The sequence below is a fragment of the Cervus canadensis genome, chromosome 33, assembly GCF_019320065.1.
Source record: "Cervus canadensis isolate Bull #8, Minnesota chromosome 33, ASM1932006v1, whole genome shotgun sequence".
NCBI lineage: Eukaryota > Metazoa > Chordata > Mammalia > Artiodactyla > Cervidae > Cervus > Cervus canadensis.
In genome coordinates, this window is record NC_057418.1 from 4357912 (window position 1) to 4379469 (window position 21558).

Consider the following 21558-nt stretch of genomic DNA (forward strand, 5'->3'; position numbering starts at 1 on the left):
AATGTTTCTGAAGCAGTTATTTCTAAATCTCTGGATGTGGAACATTGTGACCAAGAAAATTATGTAGTTAAGGGAAACTGAAGAATGACCACTGAAATAAGAACTGATTTGTATGTAGACTATGTGGTACTATGCCCTTTTTTCCTTTTCCAGGTTAAAAAATAAATCATGACTGAATCTGCCTCTAGCACAAGTGGTCAAGAATTTGATGTATTCAGCGTTATGGATTGGAAGGATGGAGTAGGTACATTACCAGGAAGTGACTTAAAGGTAAGCTGTCTGTATTGCATACAGTTGTATATGTGTGTATATCTGTTTGTGTTTTTTATTAAAATGAATTTGAGCACATATGTGACATAAGGATTAAAAGCCTTAAGCATAGGTGTGTGTAGATTGCTCAGTTGCTTCACTGGTGCCTGAGTCTTTGCGACCCTATGGACCGTAGCCTTCTGGACTCCTCTGTCCATGGGATTTTCCCAGCAAGATTACTGGAGTGTCTTGCCTTCCTTCAGGGGATCTTCCTGACCCAGGGATTGAATCTGCATCTCTGATGTCTCCTGCATTGCAGGCGAATTCTTTACTGAAGCACAGTGGCTATAGTTTTATATATTTGTTCCTCTGCCTCTCAAGATGATACACTGCTGGTGGATTGGCAGACGCCTTTGTCATTTGGGGTGGGGGACTAAGACATCCTTCTGCAATCTGCACTCATTTTGTAGAAATTAATGTATAGTTTCAAGGAAGATCGTTTCAGGATTTCTATGGCTAATAAACTTGAAGAGTGGTAGAAGGCCTAGCTTGGTGTATGTTTTGTAGTGATGGGCTTTGTAACTGAAGTGAAAAGCTACACTCCTTGTGTCCTAGTTTTTTTATGTAAAAACTGGATAAAGCTAAAACACTGAATAAACAGGACTGTTCGCCTCCCTTAAATTATTTATACTGTAAACTGTGAATATGGATTTTTGTATAATCACTTGTTCGGAAGCTGGTGCTTCCTGTAAATGAGACTGCTTTTGTGAAAATGAGAACTCTGTTCAGAGAGCAGTGCTTCAGTCTGCTTCTTCGCTAGTTGCTCACCCTGCCCCCTCTCCCCAGCACCCCCTGCCCCCGCCTGAGCCACTCCAGGACCACACCTGCTGCCCCATGGAACATGGTTGTGCAAGCACCCACCTCTCATTTCTAATTTGCTTTTGCTCTGATCCTATCTCTGGGACCTTGAACCTGTCTGTGGCCCTTTAGACTTTGCGTTTGTACTTGGTCACTTAGGTGTTTGAACTTCTGATCTCCCTGACTGTCTCTTGGCTTGCCTTGCTAATGCTTGTCTTTCTTGCCTGTCTTGACTAGAAATTCTTGCACCCTAATATTGACTTCTTGGAATCTGCTCCCTTTTAGTGGCTACTTGACAAGTATCTGAGCCAAAACTTTTCTAGTTGATCCTCAGTGGTGAGATTTGGACAGTCTGCTTGTTGTTGGAAAAATACTTAGATTTTAGTTGGTTTAGGTTTAATTAAGTGCTGTGTGCCAACATATCTATCTGAGTTTAGTTTAACAAAAATATTGCAGTGAGGCTTAGTGAAATCTGGAAAGAAGATCTGGTTTTTAGTGTTAGTTTTCTATGACCTTGAACAAGTCAGTTAATCTCTTTGGGGCCAATTTCCTCTTTGGTAAAATAAGGAATTAAATGAATACCAAGGATTTTATCTGCCCTAACATTCTCCAAATGTTCATCTGGATTAGATATGGTGGAAAGAGAGTGCTGAAATTTTTTAGAAAGAACAACTGTTTGAGATTCTGATAGTGTCAACCACATATTAGCTAAATGTGCTTTGTTTAAATTGAACTTTAGAATCTTTATCTGTAAAATGGGGATGTAGGATATATGTCATAAGCTGGTTATAAGGATTTAAAAAAAAATATGTGTAAAAAAATTAACAAATTCTATCTTTTCTTGCTTTATGGTGTATTATGTCAACTACCTTTTTTATTGTTTCAGAGTCTTATTTTTCTTGTACATTTTTATCCTTTTTCTTCTGAATGGCTTTTTGTATGTGTGTTTCAGGTGGATGATGAAATTTATAATTTTTTTTTTTCAGTTAGATTTTGATAATAGAGTGACATCTCCATCCCTGAGAAATTTAGTTTGCCTGAAGGTTTTTTTAAGCAATGGATTTTAGGAATTAACCTATTACTTTTATAAAGGTAATCAGGTAATTAAGCCACTTAGTGGGTATTATAAACTAGGTTATTTGATTTGACTTTTAGACTCATCTAATTATCTGGGTAATTGCCATGTACCCAGTTTACTTTATGTGCTGTTGACAGTTTGATACCCCACTTAAAAAAAATAATTTAAAGAACATTTTCTACTTTAGAACTCCTTTTATCCAAAGAGAGTCAAAGACTCACCAGTTGGTTATATTGCTTAGGACTCACTTGCTCTTCATATTAAAGTTTGAGTTGCTTAGGAGATCTGATTGAGAAATTTATTTTTCACAATTAAGTTATTGGAAAGAACTTTAAATAAATCACGAAATTTACTCTCCCACATCATACTTTGCCTATTTGACCCTAGAAGCTTCCCTTTTTTTTAATGGACAAAGGCGTGTGGCTTTCCTAATGCACAATCACTAAGACAACCAGCTGAAGTTAATTCAGGAAATACATAGAAGTCGGTTTCTTTTCATGGGAACAGGTTTTTATATGCTTCAGTTTATTGCCGTTTTGAAAGAACTTTTCTCTGTAAAAGCCTCACGATTGCTGGCCAATCAAGTTACATCACTCTTCTGCTTAAAATCCTTAGCAGTTTCCTGTATCTTTCGTGATAAAGTTCAAACCCCTTAGGTTCACCACGAAGGTTTTTGGTGGTCTGACCATTGCTTCTCTCTCCAGCTGCATCTCATTTCACATCTCCATGCCACCCGGTTCCTTTCCAGCCCAGTCAACTCGTTCACACCTCGCTCCCTTTTTACTGGTCCCTGCTGCTGAAGTCCCCACTCCCCACTTCCCACTGGGCTAACCAACCCTTCTAGGAAGCAGAGTGCAAAAGCTCCTTTTTTGGGTGCAGTAGCAGAAAGAACAGAGAACTTATTCTCTGGGGAGCTCTTCATTTCTTGTGCGTAGTTGCTCCGTTGTGTCCGACTCTGTGACCCCATTGGCTGTGTAGCCTACTAGGCTCCTCTGTCCATGGGATTTTCCAGGCAAGAATACTGGACCGGGTTGCCCTTTCCTTCTCCGGAGGATCTTCCCGACCCAGAGGTGGAACCTGTGTCTCTTGTGTTTCCTGAATTGCAGGTGGATTCTTTACCCACTGAGCCATCGGGGATTGGCCCTCCGGCTTTTACTTTAAGTCACTTATTTAACCCGTTTGAGGCAGTTTCTGTCACTGATGTTAGTTTACAGGTGAGGTAAACAGAGGCCTGGGGTGGTTAATGTCACTTGCTCAAGGTCAAACAGGTAGTTATTAGTGGAACTGGGTCTTAAAACCAGGCTTTTCTGATTTTAAAATGGATTCTCTTACACTGTTATTCTACAGTCTAACAAGAGAAATGTTTTCATATCAAAAGAGATGAAAGGAAAATGTTAGCAGCGGTTTAGAGGTGGTATTATGTTAGCTGGAGGGATCAGGAGGGTTTTGGAAGCAGATGTCATGTGAGCTTTTAGGTGCCTGAAAATAGGTAGGAGTCTGTGAGGACTTTTGGGGACGGGGATGGGAGAAGGGAGAGAGGGAAAGGGGGTTCAGAAAGGGGGTCAGCGTCAGCAAGTCCAGTGTTCGGGGAGACCAGGAAGTGTCTGCTGGTCCTCTTGTAGTCATTAACAAGACATTTTCACTTAAACAAGCTTTGGAAACTTCACTGTTGTCTAATTTGTTCCTTTAAAATGCACCTCAGTGTTTGTAGATTAAATCTCAGGGCCAGCTATAAGAGCAGGCAGGCGACTTAAGTGGTGAGGCCAGTGGAAAGATGCACGGCAGGGCTTGCTGTCCCTAAGCAGTTCTCTATCTAAACTTCTTAGACGGTTTCCGAAATTGATCCACAGAGAATTATTCCTCTGTGTCATAAGGATTTAGTCTTCCAGCATCCCTCAGTAAAATGTCGGTACACTCCCAACAGTGATAGCATCTTATCTCGAAAGAATAGTTGCCACTTAACGGGGAGCAAGACCCAGCAGCAGTGATGCAGAAACCCAACTGGAAAATTCACTGCACTCTTTGTGCAGGTTTTGCCTTGTCTTGACTGGCGTTCAGAACAGTTTAGTTACTAAATATCTTTGCCCTTAAAGCAGATTGGTAAGTAGAACTCACATTTATTTCAATGTTGTAATAAAAAACAGTAATCTCAGCAGTGTCTTTTAATGATCTGTTATTAAAGACAGGCACAAATAGGCTGAAGATTCTTTGTCTCTATAAGCAAAAATAAAGAAGAGAATAAATCAAAGGTAGCTTAAGCCAAGACAAACAAGTAAAACCTTCTCAACCCCTTATATATCTCAGGCATAATTGTTTTCTGATTGACCTATATGTATCCAGTAACAGAAAAAGTTAGTGTCAACTGATATGCTTGATTTGCTTTATAAAGCCCTTTTATAAAGTTTGTAATTTTTACATTCTTGATTGTAGAATGAAGTCAGTTGCTAATTTTTTATACTGCTTTTAAGGTGTCTAGGTTAAAAGAACTAATAACCTGGAAAAATGATTTTATCAAGTTTCTATGGCTCCAGCATGATTCATAAAATGTTACCAATTTCAGACTTTGAGTATATCATAGGATACCTTAAAAATACTTTGAGGTTAATGTTTTATTATAAGTTACAGGTATACAATTTAGTGACTTGCAATTTTCAAAGGTTATAGTCTACTTATAATTATTAATGTTGGTTATATTTCCCCATGTTGTGTAATATATCCCTATAGCTTATATTGTACCTAATAGTTTATAACTCTTCATGCCCTACCCCCATGTTGCCTTGTCCCCTTCCCCTCTCCCCACTGGTGATAAATAGTTTGTTCTCTATATCTGTAAGTATGTTTGTTTTTGTTATATTCACTCCTTTGTTGTTTTTAGATTCGTCTATGAGTGATACCATGAAACATTTGCGTTTCTCTGTCTGACTTGTATCATTTATCATAATGTCCTCCAAGTCTATCCATGTTGCTGCATATGGCAAAATTTCATTCTTTCTGTGGCTGCATAGTATTCCATTGTGTGTGTGTGTATCACATTTTCTTTATCCATTCATCTGTTGATGGACTCTATCCATTCATCTGTTCATAGGTTGCATCCATATCTTGGCAGTTGTAAACAATGCTGCTATAATCATTGGGGTGCATATGTGTTTTAAAATTAGTGTTTTGGTTTTTTTTTTATATATTCTTAGGAATGAAATTATTGGCTTATATGGTAGTCCTGTTTTTAGGTCTTTGAGAAACTTCCATAGTGTTCTCCACAATGAGTACACCAAGGTACAGTCCCACCAAAGTATAGGAGGGTTTCCTTTTCTCCACATCCTCGCCAACATTTGTTATTTGTATCCAGTTTTATGATGGCCATTCTGACAGTTGTGAGGTGATGATACATACAATGACAGGGAAATTTGCATTTCCCTGATGATTAGCAATGTTGAGCATCTTTTTATGTGTCTATTGGCCATTCTTATGTCTTTTCTGGAAAATGTCTATTATGTTCTTCTGCTCATTTTTTAATTAGGCTGTTTGTTTTTTGGTGTTGAGTTGTATGAGCTGTTTAGATACATGGATGTTAACCCCTATTGGTCATATCATTTGCAGATATTTTCTCCCATTCAGTAGGTTATCTTTTTCTTTTGTTGATGATTACTTTTGCTGTGTAAAGCTTTTACATTTAAATAGGTGCCCCCCTTTGGGCTTTTATTTCCTTTGTGTTAGGAGATAGATCCCCCCAAAATACTCCTATAATTTATGTCAGATAGTGTTCTGCCTGTTTTCCTTTAGGAGTTCTGTTTTGTTTTGTTTTTTCCCCAGCGTTATAGGATGCCTTTAAACTTAATGAACCCTACCCACAGATAAATCAGTGTCTGCCCTTAACCATAATTTTGCATTTATTTCATGTGATTTATCAAACTCTGAAGTCCATCCATGGGTCCCCGGCTTACAGGAGTTAACTGTTCCTAAGTGCATTGCATCTTTACTGTGTGGCTTAGACTCTAGGTCAGTTACTGGCAGTGACTATTAAAAGGAAAAGATAACTGTAATTAAATGTTGTTCTGTGGGAATATTATCTTTTAACTTTAAAAGTGAGTCTAAAACTCCCAGGCATCACGGGTGTGAATTTTGATTTGAAGATTCCATTCAGCTGCGCTCTCTTTCTCAGTGTTTGAAACGCCAGGGTGTAATTTAGCAGCAGTCTGGAAATTTGAACCACAGAAGACTTTCTGTGCAATGTAAATGTTTTGTACTGTTCCCCACATTTTGTATTAATATTTGTCAAAAAGCTTAAATTAACATCATCATGTAATAAAAGTAAACTTACTTACCTGGATGAATGCCAGCTTTAAAAAAATTCCATTCAGAATTGATTTTCTACCATCATTTTTAACGTCATTAATTAATAATCATGATGACTTGACTTTTCTACTCTTGCCCAGTAGATGGTACTATCAGCTTTATTTTCAAATATTCTGGTTTCAGAGTTGATCATTTAAAACTTTATTTTTTCCCAACAAGTGAAGTTATTTTTAGCTCTTTCCTTCCCAATTGACTTTTTACCACCTCTTAAACTGACATTTTTAGGTGAATCCACAGGTTTAGTATATACATGCTACCTGGGAACTTGTATCTGAAATATATAATAGAAAAAACATTTTCACTTTCCATAACTATGTCACTTGTTCTGTTTAGAAGGCTTTTAATAATTGTGGACCACATGCAGAAAATTGTTTAAGGTGCTATTTTCACCTGGTGGAAAGAATAATTAGTTGTAAATATGGTTGAAGATTTTTCTGACTTGCAGCCTGAATCTAGTTTGGTAAAATTAATCATTCTGTTGGCATGTTGACCAAAATAGATTTTTAGATTGGAAAATAGAAGGCCTCATTTTAAATACTGCATATTTGCATGTTCATATATATTTCTGGGAGCAGTCTAAAAACTTTAAGCCAATGTTTTATGATCCTTTTGAATTTTGAGCTTTCTAGCTCTTTGTCCCCTGGTAAAATTAGTGAATCTCTTATGTCATTCTATTTTATGGGAAAACAGAAGGAATACAGAATAACTTTGACTCTCATGAATGTGACAGTCAACCAACTGTTTCAAAGAGGATGGGGCCCCTGCACACAGGTAGTGGTTAAAAGCCTTCAACACATTATGCCCAGTATGATTCAACATAGTATGCCCAGGAGATTGCAGAAGAATATTTGGTTTGAGGCTTGCCATGAGATGAGGTGAGAGGAAATTTTCAATATTTGGGGTCCAGAATACCCAGGAAATCAAAATGCCCTTACTTTTTAGTGGTAAACTTGGCCTGAGGCTAGTAGGCTTGTTCAGATCTCTCAGATATTACCAGTTGTTTGGGAGGACTGGAAGTGAATGACTAGTGGAGAATTCTAAAGAGCAGTGAAAGAAAGGGGAAATATAGAGCCTGGGGTGGAGCGGGGGGCCATGACTCATGCTTCAGCCTTCCTTCGTCACATCTTGGAATATGGAGATTGGATGTACAAGTCAGAATTTCTAAAATGGTAATTTTTCCTGCTCTTTGAACTAGGTGAACTTGGGTGAGACAAATTGTTTCCTGGGAAAACAGTAATTCTGCTTTTATTAACTTTAATCATTAAATAAACAGTAATATGAAATGTGAAAAAAAACCTTAGCAAAAGAAAAAATAGTATTTGAAATTATGAGCCATATAAGTGAACTGACAACTCCACGGGACAGTGCAAAGGTGGTGGGTTGTGTTGTTAAGTGCTTTGCCACTTTGTTCTGTTCCCTCTTCCCGAAATTTCAGATTTGTTAGATGCAGAGGTTTTCATAGTGGTAGTGAGTTTATCTGGATATAATTGGGGCTTATCTGAATGTAACTGTTGAAATTAACTCTTTAAAATGTTTAGACTCTATGTGCCAGCCTTTTAAGTGGTGACAGTTCTGAGCACTTTTATAAATTTTGCCTCTTTCTTCTGTTGCTGCTAGTTCCGTGTAAATGAGTTTGGAGCCCTGGAAGTTATTACAGATGAGAGTGAGATGGAAAATGTTAAAAAAGCAACGGCAACTACAACTTGGATGGTACCAACTGCTCAAGAAGGTAAGAATGGGTCATCGGCATTGTCTTCTTTTTTTTTTTTTTTTGAGAGTTTTTAATGTAAGACTATCTAAGGTTTTATAATAGGCTGGAAGTTTGAAAATCCTGGGTGATCTTCATGTCACATATTCTTAGGTAAATTTCTGTGATGAAACTGATGTGGAACCAGCTTTAATATTTTTGAAATAACTGTAAAGTGTCTTCTTTCCTCAAGCCAGATCTGTCATAGCGCAAGGTTAATTGAAAATTACCAAGTAAATTCATGTTGAAATAGCCTACCCAGGTGATTTAGCCAAAAGCCTGCCACTTTTTTCTCATCTGCTCCGATGGTTGTAACTAACACCTATATGCTGATGACTCCTAAATCTATATCTCCAGCCCCGACCTCTCCCCCGAGCTCCAGGCCCGTATTTCCACCTGCCTACTGGACATCTCCACCTGGATGTCCCACAGGTACCTCAAACTCCACATGTCTAAAATGCGATTCATTTTCTATTTCTTTCTCCCCTCCCCCAACCTGCTTTTTCTTCTGTAGCCCGTAATATCAGTTGATGGTAGCACCATCCATCCAGTGGACAAGCAAGAAATCTAGGAGTCATCCTGAATTTGGTCTCTCCCAGCCCCATAGCCTATTACTGAATCCTCTTGGTTTTTGTTTCCTAAATATGTCTCAGATCTGGCCTTTTCTGCTTATTATCACTGCTGCTGTCTTAATTTAGGCCCTTATCGCCTCTCACCTGAACACTACAGATGCCTCTTAAAGAATCCCTTTGCTTCTGATCTCCCCCAGTTTACCCAGCACACTGAAGTCAGAGGAACTGATGTAGACCACTTATCTGACACTTCACCAACTTCTTGTTGTCTCTTTAGCAAAACATACAAAGATCTGGGTGACCCGCACCCACCTGCTTGCTTTTGTCTCTTTGCTGTCTGTTCTGTCTCTGTAGGCTGTGTTCTGGCAGGGCCAGCAGCACGGGTTACAGAGAATTCTCCCAGGACTGTGTGGTTTCATGCTTTCTTGCCTTTGCTCACACTGTTTCTTCTGGCCAGGATGCTGTTTCTCTCTTTGTCCAGTTGGTAAATTCCTCTTTGGCCTTCAAAACCCTATTGAGGCTTTCTATCAGAAAATCTCTTCTCGAACTACCCACTGCCCCCCTTCCACCACCCCCCCCCCCACCACCCCGGGCTGGATGAGTCACTTCTTCCTCTGCACTGCTTCTGAAACTTGTTCATGCTTCAATTATTGCATGTATCACATTTTATTATAAACATTGGTTTTCTTGCCTGTCTTCTCTTCTAGACTGTGAGCTCTCTTGGGCAAGGTCTGTACTGTCATTATCAGTGTCTAGCATAAATGGGTGCCTAATAAGTGTTTGCTGAATGAATGATTAGCCTAATGATTCGGACGAAAGGGAATGTGGACTCCTAGGCAATATGGATAATTATGATTCAGGAGATCTGCTACATTAAAAGTAAAATGGAAAGATGTTGATTCAGCCCATTAACTAAAAGAGTCACTCATCAAAAACATTATATAACATAGATAACTCTTTTTAAATTTTGTCAAAAAGGTAACAGCTGTAAAGGATTCTATGGATGGACAATTTCATCTTCTGAATTTAGTGACTAATGAAATTTTCTTCATTTTACTTTGAACTCTGTAGAAAAGGCATTAGACAAGCTTTTGCTTGTCTTTTCTACAGATGTTTTTGTTATGTAAATGATTTGAGTGATCCCGGTCAAGCCCATCCTCCTCTCCATCCCAAAGGAATGACCAATGTTCCTTCATTCATTCAGCAAACATTATCTTTTTATTGTGTTGCTAACAAAATTATTAGAAGAAAAAGTTTAAATGTATTTCACCACTATTTCTATCATGGTTTTAAGTTTTTTCCCCTTCTTTTCATCTTCTAGTCTTTTCTGAGAAGACTGGAATGCCTTTCAGGTTGAAGGATCCAGTGAAAGTAGAAGGGCTTCAATTCTGTGAGAACTGTTGTCAGTACGGCAACGGAGATGAGTGTCTTTCTGGAGGAAACTACTGCAGCCAGAATTGTGCTCGACATATCAAAGACAAGTAGGTTTTTGCCCACATTCCATTTATAAAATGAGTTTTAGAGTCCAGCGGCCTGGTGCTTGGGAATAGAGACGTGTAGTGTTCTCTGACGTCTGTCATCCAAATGCCTCCCCCCCAACTCCATCCCACCCCTCAAGACTTCCCCTTTGGAGGCACATGGACCCTAATCCCACTACTGGACCAGGCAGTTTCGGTCTGAGTTCAGTTACGCTGCTCATGTCCTACCTGAAATACAATCTTGGCCTCTTTCTTTAGTCTTTTGTTTACGTTAGTTTGCTCCCCAGCCAAGAGTATTTAGATCTCTTTGGGCTACATACACATTTTAGTGATACTGATGCTTGTGAAAATGTACTTGGGTTTAAATTTTGGGAGTTCTTTGGTAATTCAGCTAAAACTCCATGAATGAAGTACAGCTGCCCCTGACTGAGCATCCACGAAATGGTGATAGTGAGGAGTCTCGTAATTGTGCCTCTGTGGTTCTAAGGACAGACTGAGGATTCTGAGACAGGGCCATCAGCTGTGACTGATGGTGGTGTGATTGCCTTGGGGGACCCTGATGAGGTCAGCTTATCACTAACAAGGTGTATTTCCTGCATATACTTGTGTACTGCAAATAAATGACTTGGTATTTATGTTCTAGTGGAGTTTCCCAAGTATTTAATCAGCACAGGCTGGGGAATTGTCTGTTTTTGTTGGCCATCTGGTATTTTACCAAATTGCATTTGGCCTTTTTTGATTGAACTTGGCATTCTCAATAATTGCTAGATAGTTGCTTTAAAATTGCCACCAAAGACTAGGATAGCTGCAAATAATCGATTCTTTTATTAGTATGGATGGTAGCTGTGAAAAACCAATAATTTTAAACTTGTTAGAACCTGTTTCACGTGTAGGACTGGTGCCCTTTTAAAGTTTTATCATTAATTACATAATTATAATAAATAATCATATAAATTAATATGTAAGCTAATTTCCACTTTCTAACTTGACAGTGTCATGATTTTGGTCTGAAGTGTCTCTTATCTATGATATTCTAATACATACACATTTCTCCTCCTGGTTAAATATTTTTAAAAGGTTTTTGCCTTGCTAATCAACATGCAAATATTTGATGGGTATTGTTTCCTAGTCACTGTTTTGGGTTTATAAATTCAGCAGAGATCAGAAGGAAGAAAGGGACATGGGAGAAGACAACGAGGAAGAAGATTCTAAGTGTAGTAGGAAGAAGAAGCCAAAGTTATCTCTGAAAGCTGACTCCAAGGAGGAAGAAGAGCGAGATGACGAGATGGTCAGTACCCCCAGGGCTGCTCCTTCCGCAGGGTTTCAGTGCTGCTTCTGTGACCTTGTTTTGCCATCAGCAGTGTGCCCACCGACCCTCTGTGTGTGTCCCTGTCCTCATCTCAAGATGAGAACAATAAATGGCGTAGTGCCCCTCCCTCAGGGTGAGGAAGCAGGAAGTCCTGAAATTTATTGCTGGAGTGAGAGAGTCAATGGCAGCACCTTCAGTTATGCAAATTAACTTTAAATTCTTCTTGACAGCAAAATGCCAATCTTATTTTGGTAAATTGCAGACAGATCTTATAATACTATGTGAGTAGGTAGAAAATGGCAGATAAATGTCAGATATATCTAGGGAAAACTAATTCAAAATATGCTAATTAAAATATAAACATCTCATCTCTAAAGTATTTATTAGTAACTCTATATGAAAAGACAACTTTGAAGTCTCAAAGCGTTTTCCTTAAGATCAATATTGAGCAATGATTATTGGTTAGTCACTGTTTTAGGAGCTGGGAATGCAGGGATGAATAAGATAGCAGAAGGACAGGACCTTTTTTCTCAGGGACATATAGTAAACCACTAGGGGAAATATCAGCCTGTGATAAGCGCTATGATGAGAAGTACAATAGAGCATTGAGATAATCTGACTGCTTTAAGCTGGGTTATCAGGAGGCCTTCCAGGGAGGGTGGCTTGGACAGTATGATCTGAATAAGGAGGCTGATGTAAAGTTGGCAGTAAGGAGCTCTGCAGGGCAGTGGAATTGTTTGGGGAAAAGACCGTAAGGTAAAAACATGTGTAGCATGCTTTGTTTAAGGACATAAAGAAGACAAGGTTGCTGAGCGTTGAAGGCTAGAGCAGAGTGGAGTAAGATGAGGCTGGTGAGATGTGTGCAGCCCAGGGCTTTATGGTAAACCAGGGTCATGGGTTGTCACTTTACTCTGGGTGTGCTGGGAAGCCATTGGAGAGCAGAGGGCAAGGGGATCCTTTGATATGATGAGTGTTTTAAAATGATCACTCTAGCTTTGACATGTGAAAACAGAGTAGAATCAGGGAAACCAGCCGGAAGCTTATTGTAGTAGACTGACAGGGCTGTTTAAGACAGAAGGCAGTGGTTTTGAGAAAGATGCTAAAGGCAGAGTTGGCAGGCTATGTGAGGGAGAGAGAAGAATGAGAGAGAACTCCTCACTTTTTGGCTTGAACTGTTGACTGGGTAATTGTACCGTTTCTTGAGGATGGGAAGGCCAGAGTGGAGTGTAGAACTTACAGTACTTTGGCCATCATGCGTTTGAGATGCTTATTAGATGTCCAAGCGGATTTAGATGGCAGGAGATGTCAGCAAAGGGACCAAGAAAGAGGGCGGTGAGGTACCAGGGGAACCAGACCAGAGCGGTCAAGGAACTGAAAGAAGAAAGCGTTTCAAGGAGGTGGGAACAGGATCTGTGCTATACCAGAGTGTGATTCTTGGAAATGTTCTCATTTTGTAAGGACCTCAGGCCAAGAGCAACAGAGTTCTCAAGTGACCTATATTCTTACTTTCTTTCAAAGTTATGAAGTGAACTGAAGAACAGTGCAAAAAAATGCTTTCTGACAGCTCTCTAACTTTTCATTGATGCCAATTTCATGAACTTTTGAAAATCATAAACTTTTCTGCCTTATTATAGGAAAACAAACAAGATGGGAGAATCCTGAGGGGTTCGCAGAGAGCCCGAAGGAAAAGGCGAGGTGATTCGGCTGTATTAAAGCAGGGTGAGTTGATGAAAGGAAGCTTTACTTGTAATTTTATGAAGTTGAAAATATTTCACAGGCAGACATTTTAGTCCTAATTGTAACACAGACTATGGCAGTTAAAGGATCGTTTGGGGATTTTCTTTGATTAAATTGTGTCAATAAAAGTTGGAGTTTAGAAGAAGTAGAAAAGGGCGAGGGGAAAGTGGAAATTAGCAAGTTTCAAGCAGTGTCAGGGAAAACTTGAGATCATTTTCTGTTATTTATTTTTCTGTCAAATAGGTTTCTTTTACTTCTGTGCTTTGACTAAAACCTCTGGTCTTACTCATTTCATAAAATTTTATATATATATATTTTTTAATGTTTCTCTCAACCATAACTTCCTGACATGGTACCCTTTTCTCCTTTCTTTGTTTCTCGAGGAACACTTTATTCTCTGAGGAGTCTAGCACTCAGGCCGTGCCCTTCAGTACTTGGTGGGTTAACTCGCGGCCTCATTCATCCCAGACCTTGGGCTGTCTCCCCAGAAGCGTCTGTGTGCCCCGCTAGGCTGTGTCGGAGGACCGGCCAGGTCTGCCCGCCTGTCTCCATGTTAGGTCTCTGCCCTCTGCACAGTCCCGTCCTGACCTGCCGGTCACATTGTCCCGTGAATCAGGGCGTGAACCCAGTGCTTCTCCTCAGGGCTGAGCCACGCTCCTCCTTGTTTGTCGCTTAAAAACACTTTGAGATGTTTCTACCTGCATCAGGCACACAGCGTCACTTTTACATTTGGATGGCCTTCTGTATTTCCTCACTGACATTAAAGGAAGTAAATTCTCAGTTACTCTGCACTCTGCCTCAAAAATGTCTTTGTCCTTTCTGTCCCTTCCCCTTCATTTCCTCTCTCGGGGCTCTGGCCCTTCAGCGGCCTTGTTGCTTCAGTCATTTCCCTCTCTTATGTCTTCCGTTTTCTTCCTCTTCATGAACTTTGTCATTGCCTGTTCTAAGTTCATCTGCAAATATCTTTCCCTCAATTTTAAAGCCCATCAAGCCTAACATTATATATCCCTTCTTCATTTTCATTTTTTTTGTTAAATTAACCCCAAATAAAATTGCTGTAGACTCCGTATCTTTATCATTTATGTGTTCTTTTGCAACTTAAAATTTGGCCTTGGGTGCATTGATTTTTTTTTTTCCCCTCTTTCTCCAAGTTAGCAGCCAGTACCAAAGTTACTCTGTGCACTGACCTTTTCTCAGTTCTTAGCTTCTCGATTCATTAGGAAGAAACTTTGGAGCATCCTGCTTCTAGACACTCTCACTTGCTGAGCTTCCATGATTCTGGTCTATCTTGGATTCCTCCTCCGTCTCCATCATTTACTTTAAGTAAAGTACTTTAAGTTCTTAAAAGTACTCTAAGTTCTTCTGTTCCTTTCTTCTGCACTCATTCCTGGATATACGCATAGTTTACTTTTTAGCTCTCATTGCTTCGGAAGAGGAGTCAGGAAAAGAAACTGAGAAATCTCAGCCGTGGAAGTAAGAGAAGAGCCAGGCCCGGGGGTAGCTGGGGAAGCGAGAGTTCACAGTAGGTGTGCCGCTCTGATTTCCTAGCTTTGGAAGTTCTATCAGGTCTCGCTTGCCTTCCAGGTTTGCCTCCTAAAGGGAAGAAGGCGTGGTGCTGGGCCTCCTACCTGGAAGAGGAGAAGGCTGTGGCCGTGCCGGCAAAGCTGTTCAAGGAGGTACAGACCCTTCTAGAAGGCATTGTGCGTGAGGGCAAAGGGGCTGCAATGCTGGTCTGGAATTAGTATTGCTGTTTCTACTACCTGTCTAGGAAATGTGACTTGGGATAATTTTTCAAACACACTGTTTTTCATGTGTGGAGGGGGACCTCTAAGGGTAATTGTCATCATATATGCATACCTAAGGGCCACATGCATGGGCACACAGCACACATACAAATACACGCATACACACAGATGCTGTTTTCTGTCAACATGTTAGGCTTTCATGCATTGGTCTGAAGAAGGATGCGTCTATTACTACTGAAAAACTAGTAGATAAAGGAAAACTAGCATAAAATGTTGTGACTTTGGGAGAATAAAAATGAGTTAGTAAGGTTTGCATGATAGAACAGAACATCAAAAACAGATTGTTATAGTAACTCTAGTAAAAGTATTTTATCAGAAGTGAGTTAAGATCAGTAAAAGTAGTTCTGAGTAGGAACTGCTGTCACTGGGCTAAACCAGGGATCAGCGAACTTTTTCCATAAAGGGCAGGAGAAAATCTTGTAGGCTTTATGGGTATATGGTCTCATTTGTAACAGCTTAACTCTGTTCTTGTAATGAAAGCAGCCACAGGCAATGTATAAATGAATGAACATGGCTGATATTCCAGTAAAATTTAATTGACAAAAACAGTGGTCAGCTGGTTGTGTCCCAGAGATCGTAGTTCACTGACCCTTGATTTAAATGATTTAATTATATGTCACATGGTATATAATAAATCTGCCATCAATACTTTGTTACATACATATTAACACACCATTTCTGAGAAGTGGTGAATATTCAATAACAATTTTTTTTGAAAAGTGGTGAATAGTAAATGTTGGGATGATTACATTTACATTAAGACTATTTAATTCAGATATAATAGCAATTGCATATGACTTGTTCCGTATAATTATTTTTCACAACTTTGGTCCTTTGCATAATACACTTTTTTGCACTTTAAACAGTTTAAATACAGTTAATTATTTGAATCAGCGGTACATTCATATGATTCATAATATGAAAGTGCTATAAGAAAATTACATGTACATATAAGCAATATATAGGCAAATCTTCCCCCTGCCTTAAACCACATGATGACATATGTCACATACTGTTTTGAACTTTGCTTTTTTGTCTGAGTTTGGAGATTATTCCATCTCAGCTCATTTACCCACTTCATCAGTCTTTTATACTCACACACAGTATTTCATCTTATGTTTGTTCCATAATAATATAAACTGGTCCATACTGTGGTTGACATAAATGTCATATATGTATGTCATATATATATCGCATGAGTGTTACACACACACATGTGTCAGGCAGTAGAGACCAGCTTAAGTTATTATGAGACAGACATAAGATGAAATACTGTATGTATATGTGGGCTGCGAGCACGCTCAGTCGTGTCCGACTCTTTGCAACATCATAGCCTGTAGCCCGCCAGGCTCCTTTGTCCATGGAATTTTCCAGGCAAAAATATTGAAGTGGGTTGTCATTTCCTTGTTCACTATGTGGAATATATAATATATATACATGAGTCTTTTGCTAAGTAAATGCTTTAGTGAATAGCCTCATACATTGTTCATTTTGCATATATGTGGCTAACTCTGTTGGGTAATTTCCTAGGATTAAAATTGCTGAGTCAGAGAGAATGTTCTTTTTTATAGATCTCAGGAGATTGCTAGAGATTGTACAAACTTATATCCCTATTAGCAATGTATTTATACATCTCTTTCCCTAGAGCTTTGCTAGTGTACTGTAACCAAACTTTTTGATCTTTATCAGTCTGATAGGTGGAATCTATTTTACTGTAATTTTACTTTGTATGACTCTTATGGGGGAGGTTGATCATCTTTTCGAATATGTAAAGCATTTGAATTTCCTTTTCTGTCACCTCTTTGCGCTGTCCGTTTTCACATGAGATGATTCGGTGATCCATTTTTTTTTTTCCCTGCATTTTCAGGAGCTGTTTGTGATTTGGTTATATAGTCTTAAGAATGACTATCACTCACTAAAACTGCTGTCGTTTTACATTTTAGTATCAGTCTTTTCCATATAACAAAAATGGGTTTAAAGTTGGCATGAAACTAGAAGGCGTGGACCCTGAACATCAGTCTGTGTACTGCGTCCTCACTGTGGCGGAGGTAAGCTTTGCCTCATCTTTGTTTTTAAAATAAAATAGTGACTATAGGGTTTTAATAATGGGGAAAGATGCCATTTGTTGAACACTTCCTTTATGCCAGGCACAGTACTTAATGTTTTGTAAACTCCCTCATTTAATCTCTGCAAGAGCCCTTTTTCTTCCCTGTTCTATAGATGAAGGGACTGAGGCTCAGAGAGGTTAAGTGAGGTATACAAGGTCACACAGCTTCAAAGCAGTGGAACCACGATTTGACCCTGGTTCATTTGACACCATAGCCTTTGCCATACCATGCTCCTTAACATAAGAGACAGACCAACAGATATTTGCATTATTTTTAGTATTTCAAGGTATCTCTGAAGTTTTTCAGGAAAAAATGTCCAAGTCAATTATGTGTATCTTACTATAATATATTACTGAGGACTCTTTAGAACTTTTTTTTCCGTTTATGTGCTTGACTCCTTGTTTTCTCCCTTGAGTTGGGGGAGGTATCTTTTAAAACTTTCCTCAAAGAATCAGATGATCTTGTGTATTAGTTTTGCTTATGGTTTTCCTTCAGTGACTTAGTGTTCTTATAAGAAGTTTGTCCTTTGTTTATAAGAAAGTTTATACATTCTTTGTTTATAAGAAAGTTTATAAGTTCTTTGTTTATAAGTGGTCTTATACCCATCTGCTGTGCTAATGGGAAGAAGATTGAGAGGCTGAACTTTTGCCAGCCTAGTGCCAAGCGTGACCTGGCAGAGGCTCCATAGACCCACGTGACTTTTTAACTTAGAACTCCCCCAAGTGCCGCCCTCATTTAAGCAGATGTGTGACCTCAGTGTTGGGCATGAGTTACATGGAGTGAGTCCTCACCACGTTCCAGGGATCCTGTTTCATCTAAGTATGAACTGGGGAGGCTCTTCTTTCTCCCGGCTCTGCTGCTGGTGGGAAGGAGACTGTTGCCTGCTCCCCGTGTCTGCACGTGTCTGGCCAGATATTGCTGTGTGGAGCTTTGTAAAGGACGAAGAGCCAGCCCTGAGCCAGTACACGATAGGGCACCCACGCTGGGCCCTGCGGGAGCTCTGCGCCCTGCGCGTGTACAACGCAGGGGATAAAGAGGGGGACTTGTCTACGTGGAGAATTATTCTTCACCCAGATCCCTGTGCTTCTAATGGAGCTAGGGATGAGGCCGGAACCCCTAGCTCAGCTCTTCCCAAAGAAATAACGTTTGCCTTTAGATTTTGTTATTTGTTCACTTGTTTTTGTGGCTGTTAACAATGGTGCTTTAATATAATCCATATCATACTTGAGGTCCATGTTAATTTATTTTTATACATGGGCACAAATATTCTGTTCTTTGCCTATTACAGGTTTGTGGATACAGGATAAAGCTGCACTTTGATGGGTACTCTGACTGTTACGACTTCTGGGTAAATGCCGATGCTCTGGATATCCACCCAGTTGGGTGGTGTGAGAAAACTGGCCATAAACTCCATCCTCCAAAAGGTATTGTCACTTTTTAATTTCATATTTTATATTCTGAAAACACTTACTTTCTTATATTGTAATTTAGATTTTTGAGAATTCTGACTTTGTGGTTATTCAGGTGGGCCGAAATTTAAGCTTATTGTTCATGATGAGAAATGTTTATTAATCAGGTGGGCCCAAGTTTAAGCTTATTGTTCATGATGAAAGATGTTTCCTAAAGTGAAAGAAATTTAAAAAATAGAACCCTACTTAAGAGAATAAACTATGTCCATGTACTTATTTGCATGTCACATAACATTTGTTTGATACCTTGACTATAGATTTTAGCTACAAATTTCTATCTCATACACACACACACACACACACACACACACACACACACAACACATACAAGCATACTGTCTTGAAATAACTGATTGCAAAATTATTTATAATCTGTTTACATAACTAAGTGTGTTTACTGACATTTCAGTAAGTAAAAAACCTTGAGAAATTATGCTTTGAACTTATCTTAATATTTAAGAGATTGGAAAGGAGACTGTAACACTGAAAAGCAGTTTGGGTGAGGGCTGAACTGATAGTGGTTACTCTTTTATTATTAAATTTTTATATTGCAGTCTGCCAATGATTTTGCCTATTTCATGTTTACGAAAGAGCCAAGAATAACAGATTGTATCTTTTTCAGTCCATCCCTAGGGTATTTAATAATATCTTACTTCCTTTCTTTTCATGTTGCGTTCAGTATTGTTTGCTTGATATGAAAGAACCAGGTTACCAGTCTGATATTTTTGGTCTGTCTCAGAATTATTGGGGCTTCCCTGGTGGCTTAGATGGTAAAGTGTCTGCCTGAAATGCGGGAGACCTGGGTTTGATCCTTGGGTTGGGAAGATCCCCTGGAGAAGGAAATGGCAACCCACTCCAGCACTCTTGCCTGGAAAATTCCATGGATGGAGGAGCCTAGCAGGCTCCAGTCTATGGGATCGCAAAGAGTTGGATGCAGCTGAGCAACTTCACTGGCTACTACATCAGGATTATTGAGTTTTTTTTTTTTTTTAGCTGGGGGAAGGTGGGTTATTGGGTGTTAATGGACAAGCCATCTTTTGGTTTTAAGTGAAAAATTAATAGCAGAATGGTATTTTCAGATAACTGAAGGATTGAATAAAAACACCTAGAGAAAAGAAGGATGAAAAAGAAAATCTGTAAGCCTTTATATAAATTGGCCTCATATGTGAGGAATTGTTTTTGTTTTCACACCACCTTCTGGACTTTGATGGAAGTAGAAAAGAGAACCTGAGTAGATAAAATTAAATGCCCAATTTCCTTTTTAAAGGAAATGTTGGCTTTACCAGTGTTGAACATGAAATAGTGAAAACTAAGGAAAGGACATTTCCATTATTATAGCTGGCCAACATGCTCACTTCATGAATCTTGAATTGTCATTCTTCTGGTGACAGGCCAGAAAGATTTTATCTCTTGTAGTACCATTTTTTCCAGCTTCCCGCTGTTCCTACAAGTTAGTCTCCTAAAATAGAATGAGTGAGGGAAAAACAGAGAACTCAACTACTGTAGCTCACTGCTAATGAATTCTACCTAAATACTGATAGAAATGGTCTGGTAATGAAAAGAAGTCCATCTGAGGACAATGTGTATTTGCTTCCTCATACCTTTTCCTTTCATCCATTACCATTCATTTGGAATTGAGAAAATAATACAATTAGTTGGAAATAAATACCCTGTGTATGAAAATCCTTAGATACTAATTATGAGTTAAATACTATCCATTTAAAAAAGTCACTGATGGCTTGATTTTGAACTTACAGATAAAAAGTAAGAATGGAAAGCTAAGTATGAAATATTTTGGTATTTTACTGTTTCTTTATATGTGTGGACCTAGGATATAAAGAAGAAGAATTTAATTGGCAGACCTATCTCAAGACATGCAAAGCTCAGGCTGCTCCCAAGTCATTGTTTGAAAATCAGAATATAGTAAGTACCTCCAAGATACTTTTTCTTTCACAGGGAGTGGCTTTTGAGTGTTCCCTTGGATAAATTACAAGTGATAACAAGAAACTATAATAAATGTTATTGCTTTGGTAAATAAGGTGCTCTTAAGCTTTAAAATTAACTAAAAATTATCATGAATAAATATCTATTTTTAACTATATCATGGCTGTCATTTTTTAAAATTAAACAGTAAAAGGCAATATAGTATCAAACCTAGGTATACTTTACAGTTAAGGTGCCTAAGCAAATTAAATTGACGGACATTTTATGGTTATGGTCACTTGATTTTAGGAGTGCTGTTCAGATAGGATTCCCATAGTGAGATGAATGTAACCCTATTTGAATTTGCATGCTAGAGACTGTCATTTAAGCCTTCTCTCCAGCTTCTGTCTCTGTTTTGCAGTGTTAACGGAAGCACAGTCCGGATGTGTTTGTATTTTCTAGTTCTTAAACTATGGGCATCTCTGAGGAGGCCTGCTATGTTACAATGTTCTATCCTGATCAACTTCTGATCTAATTGTAAAGAATAGAGGACAAGCAGGTGGGAAGCCAGAATCCCGCCTTTACAGTTGATGAGAGCTCAGATGGAGTCTATGTGTGGCCCATATCTGCTGACAAATGAGTCTCTTGATTCTGAGCCCTGGAGTTAAGAGATTTACTGGCCCTTCCAACCTCACCAGTCTAGCCCATCGGCACTGGACCAGGGCAGACTACCATCTTGCAGGACACAGCTTGCGCCTAAGGAGCAGAGTGGAAACTATATGCCCTGTAGGCCAGCTTAACGGTGTGACCACTTCCTCCTTCCAAATTCCCCAGTTAGACGACAGTGGGTGAGAGTCTGGAGACAGGCTGTC

At 39.1% G+C, this 21558-nt stretch overlaps 1 protein-coding gene across 10 annotated transcripts in view; it reads left to right on the plus strand.

Moving 5' to 3' along the window:
- Positions 1-21558, plus strand: part of L3MBTL3 (L3MBTL histone methyl-lysine binding protein 3) — a 108466-nt gene that overhangs the window by 21493 nt on the left and 65415 nt on the right. For 7 of the 10 annotated variants that reach the window (XM_043457091.1, XM_043457092.1, XM_043457095.1 and 4 more), the window contains 10 exons: positions 154-270; positions 8156-8267; positions 8643-8717; positions 10179-10338; positions 11491-11623; positions 13279-13363; positions 14966-15057; positions 17130-17234; positions 18583-18718; positions 20595-20686. In XM_043457091.1, the coding sequence (XP_043313026.1) occupies positions 169-270; positions 8156-8267; positions 8643-8717; positions 10179-10338; positions 11491-11623; positions 13279-13363; positions 14966-15057; positions 17130-17234; positions 18583-18718; positions 20595-20686 (1092 nt within the window). In that variant the 5' untranslated portion in view covers positions 154-168. The remainder of the gene's footprint in view (positions 1-153; positions 271-8155; positions 8268-8642; positions 8718-10178; positions 10339-11490; positions 11624-13278; positions 13364-14965; positions 15058-17129; positions 17235-18582; positions 18719-20594; positions 20687-21558) is intronic. The other 3 variants (XM_043457096.1, XM_043457098.1, XM_043457097.1) reach the window with 3 other exon arrangements.